The following is a 13,543-nucleotide window of genomic DNA, read 5'->3' as shown; positions in this document are numbered from 1 at the left end:
CCAAAATGTAGTAGAAAGCAGCCCCTAAAACAGGAGAGATAGTTACTCCAACAAAAGCAGGATGAACTCTTTAATACCCTTGATTTTGGAAGAAACGAGTAGAATGAATGAGCAGGTGTCCCAATACTTTTGTTCATATAGTGTAGAAGCCTTTTTGCCAAGTGCTGCGGTTTAATGGGGGAGAAAAACAACACAAAAAGAAGGTTTCTTAAGTATGGATATTGTCCATACTGCCTAGCAAGAGGAAACTGACAATTTCCTCAAGCTAGATATGGCTGTAAGACCTATCCATCCATCCTTATACAGAGCAAAAGTAACCATTTCACTAGTCCATTCAATATGACATTTTATGTAATAAAGCTCAGTGGGTTTTTTTTATTTAGTGTAAAAAAGAAAACTGAAAGTAGGAGTTATGAGTTTTTACTGAATACAGGACCATACTGACTGTGTGTGTGTGCACAGTATTTTTGCCTAGGCCTTTCTAAGACACTTTCCACTGGCTTGTGGTCTGATTGACATGGACAGGAAAGCTCATAGCAACAAGATTGGCTGAATGATGTCTGACGCCTGCCATTCACATTCACATCTGACCTCCACTGATGTCCAACTCCACAGTACCTCTTTCTGTGCTGGATGTCAGAATTTTTTTTGTTATAGTTTAACACAGAGCAGCGCTCTTCTATCTGCAAAGGTGTGGTTAAGTGATGCTCGTTTAAAAGAATGATTGAGGGGTGCAATAAAGAGCATAGACTAATCTATTTCATCTCTCCTCTTTGTGAGAGACATACGGAGTCATTTCCTCTGTGTTTAATAAGATCATGTCTGAATAGAAAGCCTGACCCGAGTCTGTCCCATCAAACAGATATACAGCTCTGATAGTGACCAGTCTTGGAGCTGATTATCTAAATAACATGCTGATCTTCTGCACAGAGGAAAGGATTGATGAAAGGAAAGGAAAATGTCAAATATCTCACCACTGAGGGGCCAACAAAAATCCTGGTGTTCTCAACTTGGCCAAGGACATCACAAAAGAGCATCAGATTACATCGTAATTATAAGATACACATTTCCTAATTTCCACTGCACTATGTACAATATCTCTTTCTGTGGCACAATTTACATAAGCCAAGACTATGCTTTAATATGCAAAATACGGACATCTGTTTTTTCAAAGCTAAATCTAGAACCCTTAGATGTTCTATTTGAAGAGAATATTTCATCTTTAAGGTCAGATTTAGACTCTAGTTTAGTTTAATAACAGCTCTGTAGCAGTGATGCCTTTGTGTTAAAAGTTGTGTATTCAAGAACTGAAGTATTTCACAATACTGAAAAATATTTTGACGACCGGTCACCTCCTTCTAGAATGCTTCTGTTCTCAGTTCTGTTTTTGGGCATTAATCTGGTCAACTGGTAAAACACCAAAGTTTCTTATGCTGTTAAAGCTTAGTTAAAGATTAGTTGAGATAGATATATATATATATAAATATTAGTTGAGGGTGCTGATGAAATTCCTTGTGGTGCAGCTGCCTAATTCACTTTTTTTAATGTCAGAATAAGATCATGTGACTTTTTCTAGAGTTGCACATTTTAGACTTCACCCTCTTAGCACTGTTAACATAATTTGATTGGGGGGGATCCTAACTAGAGGGCTGTGAAGAAAATTGGGAGTAAAAAAAGGAAATCCCATATGCATATTTTAAGTGAGTCAATTTTGCATGTCTTAGGATCAACAGACAGTCGATTTTGTATCTATATATAACATTAATGTTTGTATGGAGTTGTGGACAGTGAGGGCTCTTCCACTCCTACCTCCCACCCTCTCCTCCATACTTGAACAGTAGGGCCAGGAGAGCATCATTACGGCTTTAGACCACCATCACTTGGGCAATATCGGCCACAGAGAGAGAAAGTGAGAGACAGCAAGGGAGAGATTCATAGGGACACAATGAGGGAAGAAGTATGAAAGCTGAAGCAGAGAAGCAGAGAGTGATAGATGGAGGTGAGACAGAGCAGAGGGGACAGATGGATGGAGAGAGATAGGCGGGGGAGAAGACAGAATGGCTGAATTGAAAGAGTAAGTGTCAGTGCAGAGAAGCAGACAGAAGCTCTGGACCGGACTGATTAAAGTGCTGGTCACTGCCACCAGTGGTGGGCACAAGGATATGAGGACACACTACAGGCGCCACAGAGCTCTGCACTACAAAGACTGAGCGTGCTGCACATTCTACAGTCTCCACTGCCTCTCTTTCAAGTAGAGGACTTTCACATCGTGATTGTATTGTATTAATGACACATGTAGCAGATTTAATCTAAATTACTGACATCTTATAACTAACACACACACACACACGAAAAAACAGGTGTTTCCAAAATGGTAACTTTACAGGAGAAGGCAAAAACATTCTTAACTTTGAATAGAAGTCAATGGGGAATAAGACCTTATGCCAGGTCATTTAGAGCATTTCCTTTTGGTCTAATAATTCAGAATTATTTACAGAGTGTACAGAGCAGCTGCGGGTTTCAAACAATAGAGAAACCTAAAATGGACAAAAATAGAGATACATGTTTTTCATTGGATAGCAGCAATATATGGAATTTGGCTGACACTCTTATTCAGAGTGTCTTACATTTGACAGTGTGCCTATTCTACAATAGGGAAGGTGGTGGTGTTATCCACTATGCTATTTTTTTTCTCTTGTAAAGATGTAATTTTGGTGATCCACATTTTTTCACGACAGTATATATAAAACAGATGGCTATATATTTATTAGGAAACACAAAAACAAGTAAGAGCAGACAGTTAGACAGTTTCAGTAATTACCTATATGAAATGAATATAATATCTAATTAATTTGAAATAAATAAATTGAACTAAAAAAAAAACAAACAGCAGTAGCCAGTCTCCTCTGTGCGGACAATGCTGGGGATAAATCTGACTTTCTCTGTCTGCGCAGGTTTTGATTTGTTGAGCTTGATCGGTGGGGATGCAGTGATGCATAAGCAGAGGGAGTTTCACTGCACCTGCCCTGACCATGCTCACTGACCACTCAATAATTCATTCAGCACAGACGGACAGAAAACATGATGTCCAACACAAGAATGAATCAACGGCTCAAGAGTGGAGAAAGAAATTGATTCAAATAGAATTTAAAAGGGAATCTGATGAATCTGTGTGGGTGTCTGTGTGTCTCTCTGTGTGTGTGCGCATGTGTTGTTCTTTTATCCCCTAATCTATATTGAAATGAGGGTGAGAAGGGCAGAAAAAGGAGAAGGAGAAACAAAGAGAGGCAGACTGTAACCTTGCAGTAATTCACATTTGGCAATATGCAGAAAAATCCTTGGAAGGCCCTCCAAGGATTGGGTGAGCAAAAACATAACGTCAAATTAATTATAACCCACCACCACCACATCAGTACTGAACGTGGTGCAAAAAGATCAGTCAGACGACCTGCATATGACTAAAAAAAAAACAAAAAACAACAACTGATGACTGATACTGATGCCAGTCATCCAACAGACAAAACATATAAACCAAATATATACAAATAAACCAAAGCAAAGTCAAAATGAATAATAATGATACCTGGATTAGCTCCTACAGCTTTAGCCAGGTATAACATTTCATTTGAACCTCATTGTAGACCTCGCTGCTAATACCACAGTGTCTTCAGCATTCAAGATTATAGCTATGCAGGGTGGTAAACGTAGGATGGAAGAATAAAGTGAAAGTTAAACCCGACTGGAGCCAAACAAATATTGTAGAAATGATTACTTGACTGACACTGAGGGGGCACACTTGGCCTAAAGAGCTTGAGATTGTAAGGTTGCTGGTTCGATCCCCAGATCCGGTAACAATGGCTGAGGTGCCTCTGAGCAAGGCACCTAACCTGCAATTGCTCCCCAGGCACTGAGGCGGCTGCCTACAGCTCTGGGTATGTGTTCTGGGTATCTGGTACACCCCTAATTACTAATGTGTAAGTGTGTGTGTTCGCGGTCACAGATTTAAACGTCGAATTTGAATTCAGTAGTACTGCCATGTTAGGTAATGTGGGTCAGCTTTGCAATCTTAATAGTCAGAATAGCCTTAATTTGTGCTGATGTTTCTGTGAACTCCAACCATTGTATGGATTGTGGATTATGGATGTCCACAGACAGCTCACCTGATTCACTTTAATAAAGGACTGATCAGATAAACAAGGTGTTGGATGGGAACTGAAAAAACTGGCCTTAACGGTTAAGCTAAAACTCACACAGACAAGCACAGCCATTTCATCACATCTATCCATCTTCTTATCCACTTCTTCCTGGTCAGGGTTGCGGAGGGTCCGGAGCCTACCCGGAATCATTGCAATGTTTATTTGAATTTATGTTTAATGCGTTATGCATTATGCATGATTTTCTCAGATGCCTCAGACCTTTAACCAGTACTGCATGTTTTATGTGTTTAGGCTCAGTGAGGGATGATGTGGTAAAGATGGTGGTTTGTACTGACCGTAGTATGTTCGGTTCCACATCCGCTTGGTGATGCTCTCCCTCGAGGGACGGCCCTGGCTCTCTCCCAAGCTCTCATTCAGCGCATGGACATATAACATTAGGCCATCATAGAAGCCTCCGGAGATGATGTTCATCTATGAATTAAGCATAGCAAGTTACAGGAACACTTCAGGTATTGAGAAACCTTAATTGATCACACAAGAACACAAAGCCCAGTGCATTCATTCTTACAGTCTTGTATTTATCCTTCATTCATTAAATTGGACAAATTCTCTTGGAAGAGTATCCTAAATGCTGAGCTGATGCAAAAAAGTCTGGTGTATAGATGTGTTCTTTTTGTTGGCTATCAAGTTTCACATGTAGCCACACAAGTCATGACCCTGCCATTTCCAATGAAATGTATATTATTCAAATCCACTTAATCCCTTTGTGTAATTGAATGGAAGGCCAGAAAAACACTTGAATCAGAGAGTTTTCAGACTAAGGAGATGCTCTCAGACTGAAAGTACTCTTCAGTATGAGCATCAGTGTGAGTGTACAACTTCATGTTTAGGATTCTATGGACAGAATCAAAATTGAGTTTTTATTATTCAGTTAGAAATAGTAGGACCTAGTATTTGGGGACTACTATGAAACATTAGGAAGCTGTTAAGAAGCTAAGATGAAAGTTATGTAGTTATGAGCAGATGTAGCCCCACATGTGAAGTAGCGGAAGCCTCAGCAGTTTCTGGCCCTTTAGTTAGTTTTGAACTACATTATGTTAATTATGCAGCTAAAAATCACTGAGGAGCCCTTTGGCATATTGGAATATTGAGAGTTTGAGACATGGAAGTGACACATCCTGAACATCAAACTGCTGTCTCTTTCTTCAAATGCAAAACCCAAGTAAAACAGTGCTGTAAAACGGGCGAGTTCCAAAACTCAAACTGTTCCACAACAGTCTGGACTCTTTATATTTACACCCAGAAAATGTACAGAAATTTGTCTCACTAGGTGTAATCTTAACGAGGCTAAATAAAACAGACAAAGCCATCAATCATTTCATTACAATATATCACATAAAATGTTATCACAGAATCACTTGTGCTGCCCATGTTTTGAAAAGTCTTTGGTCCTATTTGGTTATTGTGATCCACCACATTGATATACCAGCCAATAAAGGCAGCATTCATTGTTTTCCACAAAAGTAACTTACTATTACTTAATATTTCCTTACTATTACTATATTATAGAAAAAATAGTAATATTGGCACCTTTACAGTGATCTCCAAGAATCTCAGGGGATAAAAGTGGTGTTTTGCAAATGTCCCATGTCCTTTAATAAAGTGTTCTGTCAGGTAAAGACTGTAACAGACATGTCCACTTTTTTAGTCCACTCTGGATGCACATTTCAGTTCTTGTATTTCAGCATTTCACCTGATGCTCCAGGCCATTCTATGGTCTAGGCCATTCTGTTTGGCTGAAGTTAAATCTGAGTGTGGGCTTGTCCTCCATGATTTTACTAAAAGTCATGACCTGTCTGCCAGAATGATGGATTAGACAGAGTGACCTAATGCACACTCCTGCCTGATATCAAGAGAAAAACCTGTGCAATGGTGTGTGTGTGTGTGTGTGTGTGTGTGTGTGTGTGTGTGCGCGCTAGGGGAAGGGGAAAGGATATTGAATATATACTGTATATTTATCTTGCTTTTTTTTCAACAGAAATGCAAATGAATACTGACAAGGCAGCCAACTCACTGCGACAGGATGTTGTGACTTAGATGTGGGTTTCTAAATCATTACTGAAAGCTGAGCGACAGGCAGTCAGGCTAGAAACAAGCGTAGTTTGGCAACAAGCAGGTAAAATTCTTCCAAGAGGAAAGTTGCCACATGCATTTAGTCATTTAATATACTGCAGGAAAAGACTAAAATCTACCCTGCCAGTTTCAATTCTAACCAAAAAGTGGGTTCTGTGTAAGATACAGTACGTACCATATACGGAGTATGAGAGACCTATAGGAGCTCTTATGAAATACCATGGGCATTCGTTTAGTGTTGGTCCCCCTTTGCAGCTTTAGCAGTTTCCACTCTTCTGGAAAGGCGTTCTACAAAAATTTGTTGTGTGTCTATGAGAGGTTTTGCCCATTCGTTCAGAAGAGCATTTGTAAGGTCAGACAGTGATGTTGGACGAGAGGGCCTGACTCGCAATCTCCATTCTAGTTCATCCCAGAGCTGTTCAACGGACAGTTGATCGCGGTATTTCCACTAGGTAAGAAATTTCAGAAACTGATGCTGGAATCCAGTGAGCTCCTATTTATCTTATTATTACGAATGGGTTTTTTTTGTTTTTTTGTTATTCTCACTAATTTTCTCTCCAATTTGGATCAAAAATTTCATTCCAAACATATTCTTCCCCATCTCATGTAATGCCCCTGAAAAATAAGGGAGAAGACTGGCATACACCTTTGACATGTGAGCAGCAGGGACTGCCATCAATGCAGCTTCACCGGGCAACCAACGTACTCGGAGGAAAGCGCTCTTAGCTCTGATGTGGGGAGAAGGTGCCATCTACCCACCCAGGCCAATTGTGCTCTTTCTGGGCCTCGGCTGCCATTGACTAACAGCATGATCAGCATTGAAACCAGCAATCCTCTGATCATAGTGACCGCTCCTTATTCTGCTGGACAACTCTAAGACCCTTATGTCCCAATAATTTTGTTCATTTGTATATTACATACAACATATGTACAAATGTTCTAGATTTTAGTTCTAAGAGCCACATACAAGCTGTTTAATCCAAAATGCACACCTATGACCACTTAACTAAATTGGATTTGCCCAGTGTGGGTGGGGCACACAATACTGGTAGCCTGATGCAAAGACTTTAAATTGTATAATATCAACACTAATAAATAATTATTATGGAAAGATGTGTGATTTATCATATATATAGTCCATCTCATAGTAGTTAGTTTAGTACAACTTTAGCTTCTTAAACTCTCTGACATTTAGTACATCCTAAGGGCTATTAGTCAATAGTCTAAATATCTGAAAACTAAAAATGCAGTTATAATGAATTTATAGGCCGAAGCCATAAAGCTAACTTTAACCTCTATAGCCAATATAAACATACACCCTACACAGTCAGTGCATTTCTATTGGGTTGCTAAAGTGATGGATTAAACTCTCATAGCTGAAATATGAGACTTTGAATTTGCACAGACACAGATCTGGTTAGAATAACTCAATAACTGCGTGTTGATAGTTTATCACAGCATTAGCCCATATTAGTTTTTCTTATGTATGTCTTCTACATGCATAGCTTTCCTTGAGGATTTGAGCTAGAACTTTGTGCACAGTCATATTCTCATCCGTGTCCCCAGATTCAGCAGAAGTCGTTCGAAAGGTCATAGCTATTCTGAATGTTTACCAGGACTATGAGTCACACTGTGCGTTTGCACAGGGCTACACAGGCTAATATAGTGTAATACCCATATCCATGGTGACTCCACATAAAGATACAGACAGGTGCTTGTGAGCACACATACTCACATACACACTTATACACACAGAGGGATGATATCCTACCAGAGAGTCATCAACAGTAAAGTTAAACATCGTCTTCGCTCCCGCTTTCAGATCAGTGACAAAGTCTTTATATTCTGGGTTCTGGGGCTCTCTGTACGTCAGGATCTTCACACTCTGAAAATTAAAAAGTAACAACAAGTTAAACACAATACGTATTAAAAAGGTGGTTTGTCATGATACCTAAATTTTGATACTGACAGTGATACAAAGTGTGTTACAATTATCATTACAGGAGATGATCTTACAAACCTGCTTAGAAATTGGGAAGGCCTTTCAGGAACTTAAAGGTCTTAAAGAGGTGTGACATGTCTTAAAAGTAAAAAGTACTTTGTTAATCTTACTGACTTTCCGCAATCAGGTTGCATGTCCTGGTGTACCGCAAGGTTCTAGTGTGCTAGCATTTGGTTACATTATTAAGAAACAGGGAGACAATTGTATCTGTCTGTAGAGTCAGAGTCAGCGCTGAGTAATGCTTGACTCCACTTTAACATTGCAGCCTTATGTTTACAATGTCATTAAAACATCTTGAATAAGATTTCTGGCATTTAGGAAATATAGCACAAGTTAGACCCTCTCTTACTCTGCAAGATGCTGATAAACCGATCCATGCTTTTGTTTTAATGGCAACACTACTGTAATGGATTTGTCACAAGAATACTTTACAACCACTATACTCAAATTATACCTTGATCAGAGCTCTGTAGACAAATATATACATATATATATATATATATATATATATATATATATATATATATATATATTACATTACAGTCTTTACATATTTTAGTTATATTATCATCTATGTATAAATGTTCTCTGTTAGAATATCTTAAATGCAAGTTGCCATGGGGTACCCTCATTCCAGAGAACACAGTTTCACTGCTCCGCAGCTCAATGCTGGGGGCTTTATACCTAATGCCAGGCATTAGGCATGGCGCCAATAGATTCATTATCTGCTCCAGAGAGTACATTTCTATTGGCACTACTTCTCTACAGGGACTAGACAAGCTGTGTGAGCATTTGCACACCTGTAGTTTTTTTTGTTGTTTAGCACTGCAGATATGAAGCTAATGTAGCAAACTAAATTTATGTTCATGTCCTCAAAATATCTCAAAACATTTCGGTTACTTTCTATTGTCTTATTGCATCAGCCTCAAAGCTCCACTGCAAAATTAAAAAAACATGCCATATGTGATTCCTTTTACAAACATAAGTCCTGGTCTACTTTAATGAACTATACTTGAACGTTCTGTGCTTTTCCATTAATGTACACAAATGCGTATTAGTAATCGCTGGACTAAATATTCATAGCAGTTTACTTTAATATAGTAACATACAGTAGTTTGCATGATGCACTATTATGCACTACTGTCCCATGTCCTTTAACGATTACTGCACTGGAGTTGGAGTATTTAGGCTAACAGTGTTTTGTTTTACTCTATAACCCTGCATTATTATAATAGCAACAAAGTTGAACTGAACTGAGTTGACAAACAGACATTCTGACATACTAATCTACTATGTTTGGAAAAAAAAGATAAAATAATATATGTTTAATATTTTGGTGAACCATTCTTTTAAGTAACTTTAAATAATAAAGTTCAAATGGATGCCTGCTATAGATGTGAACCACACAATACTACAAACATACTGCCATGCAATCATTTCTAGGATGTATTTGGTTAAGCCCTTATTGACTCAAATTAGTGTCAGGTAAAAATCTTCACAAATGCTTCAAATACGTTAAATGCAGTGGTGGCTCAGCGGTTAGAGCGCCGAGATATTGATAACAGGGTTGTGGGTTCGATTCCCGGGCTCTGCAAGCTGCCACTGTTGGGCCCTTGAGCAAGGCCCTTTACCCTCTCTGCTCCCCGGGCGCTGGAGTTGGCTGCCCACCACTCTGGGTGTGTGTGTGTACTCACTGCCCCTAACACGTGTGTGTGTGAGTGTGTGTTCACTACCAGATGGGTTAAATGCGGAGGACACATTTCGCTGTACACTGTACAGTGACAAATACGTGCACCTTTACCTTAAATGGGCTTTTTGACTTCTTGACGTGTTTATTTAATAAATTTTTTTAAAAGTACAACTCTTTGAATTATGTTTAAATCATGTAAATTCATAGCACTGTTTTTTCAGTGCTGACTAACCCCCTGCAGTGGGAGGATGCAGCCAGTTTCATCCTGCTTGGCACTTTTAGAGTGGGAGACACAAGGGTTGATGAATAACTGTAAAATAAACGTATATCAGTTTCAGTAATAGAGTCCCAGGGTGCTTCCTGTGTAGCATTCTCATCTCTTCTCTGGGAACCCTCCTCCGTAAAAACAGGAGTGTGTTATCACAGGGTCACAGGGCACGTTCAGTGGGTCTTTCTGACTGTCTAACTGGAACGTCCTCTGTTAAAACCCCACTCAGGGCAAGGTAGTCATATTGGCATTGAGTTAATAGGTTGGTAGCTTGATATGTCAGTGTCATATAATGGGTATAATAGTTGTGAGGTTCTCATGGTGATGGGTATATATGAGTGAATGGAAGCCACATTTATACCATTTGTAACCTCTACAGCTAAATCGTAAGAACAAGTGAATTGAGCACTGCTCTATTTTGGGCAGGGGACCTAAGGAATCCTTACTGTGGATTAGGTGAATAATTAACAACTGGGTGTATCAGATCACAGACACTGCGCAGTGCTGTAGGTCACCCAAGAGCAGGACTGGGAAACTGCCCTGGGGTGAGGGCACAAACGAGCTGTAATTAAACTATCCATGTTCCACACGTCACTGTGTTCTTTCCCAGCAACTTGCATACCAGTAGACACAAATCCCATTCAGCCTATTAAAACTGTAGCACACTTCATTTAGAGTCTCTATGTAAAGTAGTGTAAAGATAGAGCAGTCCGTAAGAGCAATATATACACACACTCCAATGTTTGTTGAAAACACCATTCTAATGAATGCATTCAGGTACTTGAAGTGGCACTCACTGCTGGAACAGATGTGCAAATGCACCTGTGGAGAAGTACTGCCAATAGAATAGGACTCTCTGGAGCAGATGAACATCAACATAGTGGCACCATGCTGCCTAATGCCATGTGTGGGCTAGAGGAGTATAAAGCCCCCTAGCATTGAGCTGTGGAACAGTGTTCTCTGGAATTATGCTACGCCATCCAATACTTTTGTCGACGAGGTATGGGGATGAGGTGTGGGGATGAGGTTGGGGTGGGATGAGATGGTGATCATCCAACATTTTGGAGCAGATCAACATGAACCTAGCAGTGGAAACCATCTAATACGTTTGTTAAAGAGTCTGAGTGCACTGAATGCAATCAAATTCTCACAGCAATGCTCCAAAAACCTTTTTTAATACCCTCAACTTCAGATAAATTGTCCATATTGTGTATATTATGTATACAGAAGTATATAGATTGCTCTTTTAAGCTGTTCTATTTCACAAAACATTTATCTAAAGGTAGTATGCTCACTCCTGTCATTTTCTATTTGCCTATGTGTGTCTGTTTATGCGCTGTTTTATGCTACTGAATTTCTTCATAAGGAGGTTGGGGGAATAAGAGAATTGTGTGGGCGGATCATTGATCTGTCAATTGTTATCAATGGGTCACCAGCGTCTACATGCACACAAGTCTAGGTACAAAAAGACAAGTCTGATTGTCTGGATGCTGCTAAAATCCCCAAAGACAAACATGGCCATGGCTACAAAAATGAATACAGAATAGCAGAGAGGCCACAGAACATGATTGACTCAAATCACAGGGTCAATTCTGAATAACACTCTGTTCCTGCTTTTCATTAACCCCTCCTTTCTTGTGAAATGAGAATAACGACAGCTGAGAGAGGACAAAACATGTGGTAGAAAATAGTAGGAGACCTGTGACAATTGGGGCACTTTAGTGCCAATGACATTTCTGCACAGCCCAAAGCTGAAATTTTAATTCAGGCAGAGAGATGGGGTGTTCTGATTGGACGCTGTGCATGTTCCTGGCTGTTTCTGTCTGTAGGGCTCTTGTGTTATTGGAGTCGCTGATTGTCCACTGTTTGTGTGCATGCTTTATGATTGATTTGATCATAATCACAGTCAGAGCTGCAGGTGATACCATTCTGCCAAAGCTGTTCACTGCTGTGCTTTTGTTTTTTGCACCATTTCCTTCTTTCTTCATCTCTCTTTCCCCCCATTACAGTTATTTTATTCTCCTGCTGTCTGAAAGCTGTTTGATTTTAAAGGCAAAATGCATTGCAGTGTTACTCCCTCTTTCTCTCCCTCTCTCTTTCACGCTGTCCGGCTTTACACCCCTACAAATCTCCTACTTTTCTCATCTGTTCATGGTTTACACTGGCATGCAAATGTTTGGGTCAATGGTTTTGTTACTATGAATAATAAAGTGAGTAGAAAATGAACTGATCTTTCATTTGCTCAATTTTAGAGTTCAGCAGCCATAGTCTCCTCTAAGCAGTTGCCTAGCACTCTCAAAATGAAAGTAATTGTTGCACACAAAGCAGGAGAAGGCTGTAAAAGTGTTGTTAGGTAACCTTTTCCTAAGCTAGAGATGTAATTAAGAAACGACAGCTAGGTCTAAAGCTATAGCACCTTTCTTTGTATTCTCTCTTACCTGGAAGGCCTTCTTGGCGAGTTCGTCATCAGCATCACCTCTGGCCCATGGCCGAGCAGGTTGGGATGCTAGAGTGCGTCCAAACACATCTATGTAGATGAAGACAAACTCCTCCTGAGGAAGACGTGCCTTCCGGAACTGTACCATCAACTGCCGGAAAATATCCGGAGAACAGCACACAAACACCACTACAAAGAAAAAAAAGGGGGGGGGTTATTGGTTATAATGGTTATTAAAGCACATTATTAAAACCCAGTAAACCTTTATTTAAAACTTATGCTGATGACAGGGGTCTGTGAAAACAGTGATATCTCAAATTATCACAATTTTATGTATTGCTATACTGTATTGACTTTAAAAAATTTTTTTTTAGATAGATTACATGTAAAGAATGGCCGTCAGACAGCAGTTCACTTTGTATTGTGTTTAAACCCCACCCACTTGATAGCAGCATTGTACTCTTCTGTTGTAGTTTTCAGATCCCACTGCTCTGACAGCATAAAAAATGTTTTATGCACACAATGGTGTGTTTTATACTATGAGAGCTTTCTAAGAATTGCATGTCGAAAAAAAATGCAACATGGCCCTGCTAAGAGTATCGCAATATAGAATAATATACTGAATCATAACCCCTGTATCGTGATATGAACTGTATCACCAGATTTTTGCCAATACACAGGCCTAAAGAGACATGTACATGCCATTTCCTTTTGCTATTCTGAAGGTAATGTTCATAGCATTTCCCCATTTGAGTCAAAAGTTTGAGTTTGGTCCAAATATAGCCCTTGCACTTCACCCATTAGCCCCAGTTTCCCAGCACTGACCGGGTGATCAATAGTCTAACAAGATTAACTC

The 13,543-nt window shown here is 39.6% G+C and overlaps 1 protein-coding gene across 5 annotated transcripts in view; it reads right to left on the bottom strand.

The window, feature by feature from the left end:
* npr1b (natriuretic peptide receptor 1b) overlaps positions 1-13,543 on the bottom strand; it is a 61,737-nt gene that overhangs the window by 23,500 nt on the left and 24,694 nt on the right. For all 5 annotated transcript variants that reach the window (XM_072679466.1, XM_072679464.1, XM_072679463.1 and 2 more), the window contains 3 exons: positions 12,689-12,876; positions 8,062-8,175; positions 4,493-4,628 (listed from right to left, as the gene is read on the bottom strand). In XM_072679466.1, coding sequence (XP_072535567.1) covers positions 4,493-4,628; positions 8,062-8,175; positions 12,689-12,876 — 438 coding nt within the window. The remainder of the gene's footprint in view (positions 1-4,492; positions 4,629-8,061; positions 8,176-12,688; positions 12,877-13,543) is intronic.

This window comes from Salminus brasiliensis, chromosome 5 (genome assembly GCF_030463535.1).
Source record: "Salminus brasiliensis chromosome 5, fSalBra1.hap2, whole genome shotgun sequence".
NCBI lineage: Eukaryota > Metazoa > Chordata > Actinopteri > Characiformes > Bryconidae > Salminus > Salminus brasiliensis.
Note: the sequence above shows the minus strand (reverse complement) of the source record. Positions and strands in the feature narration are given on the sequence as shown.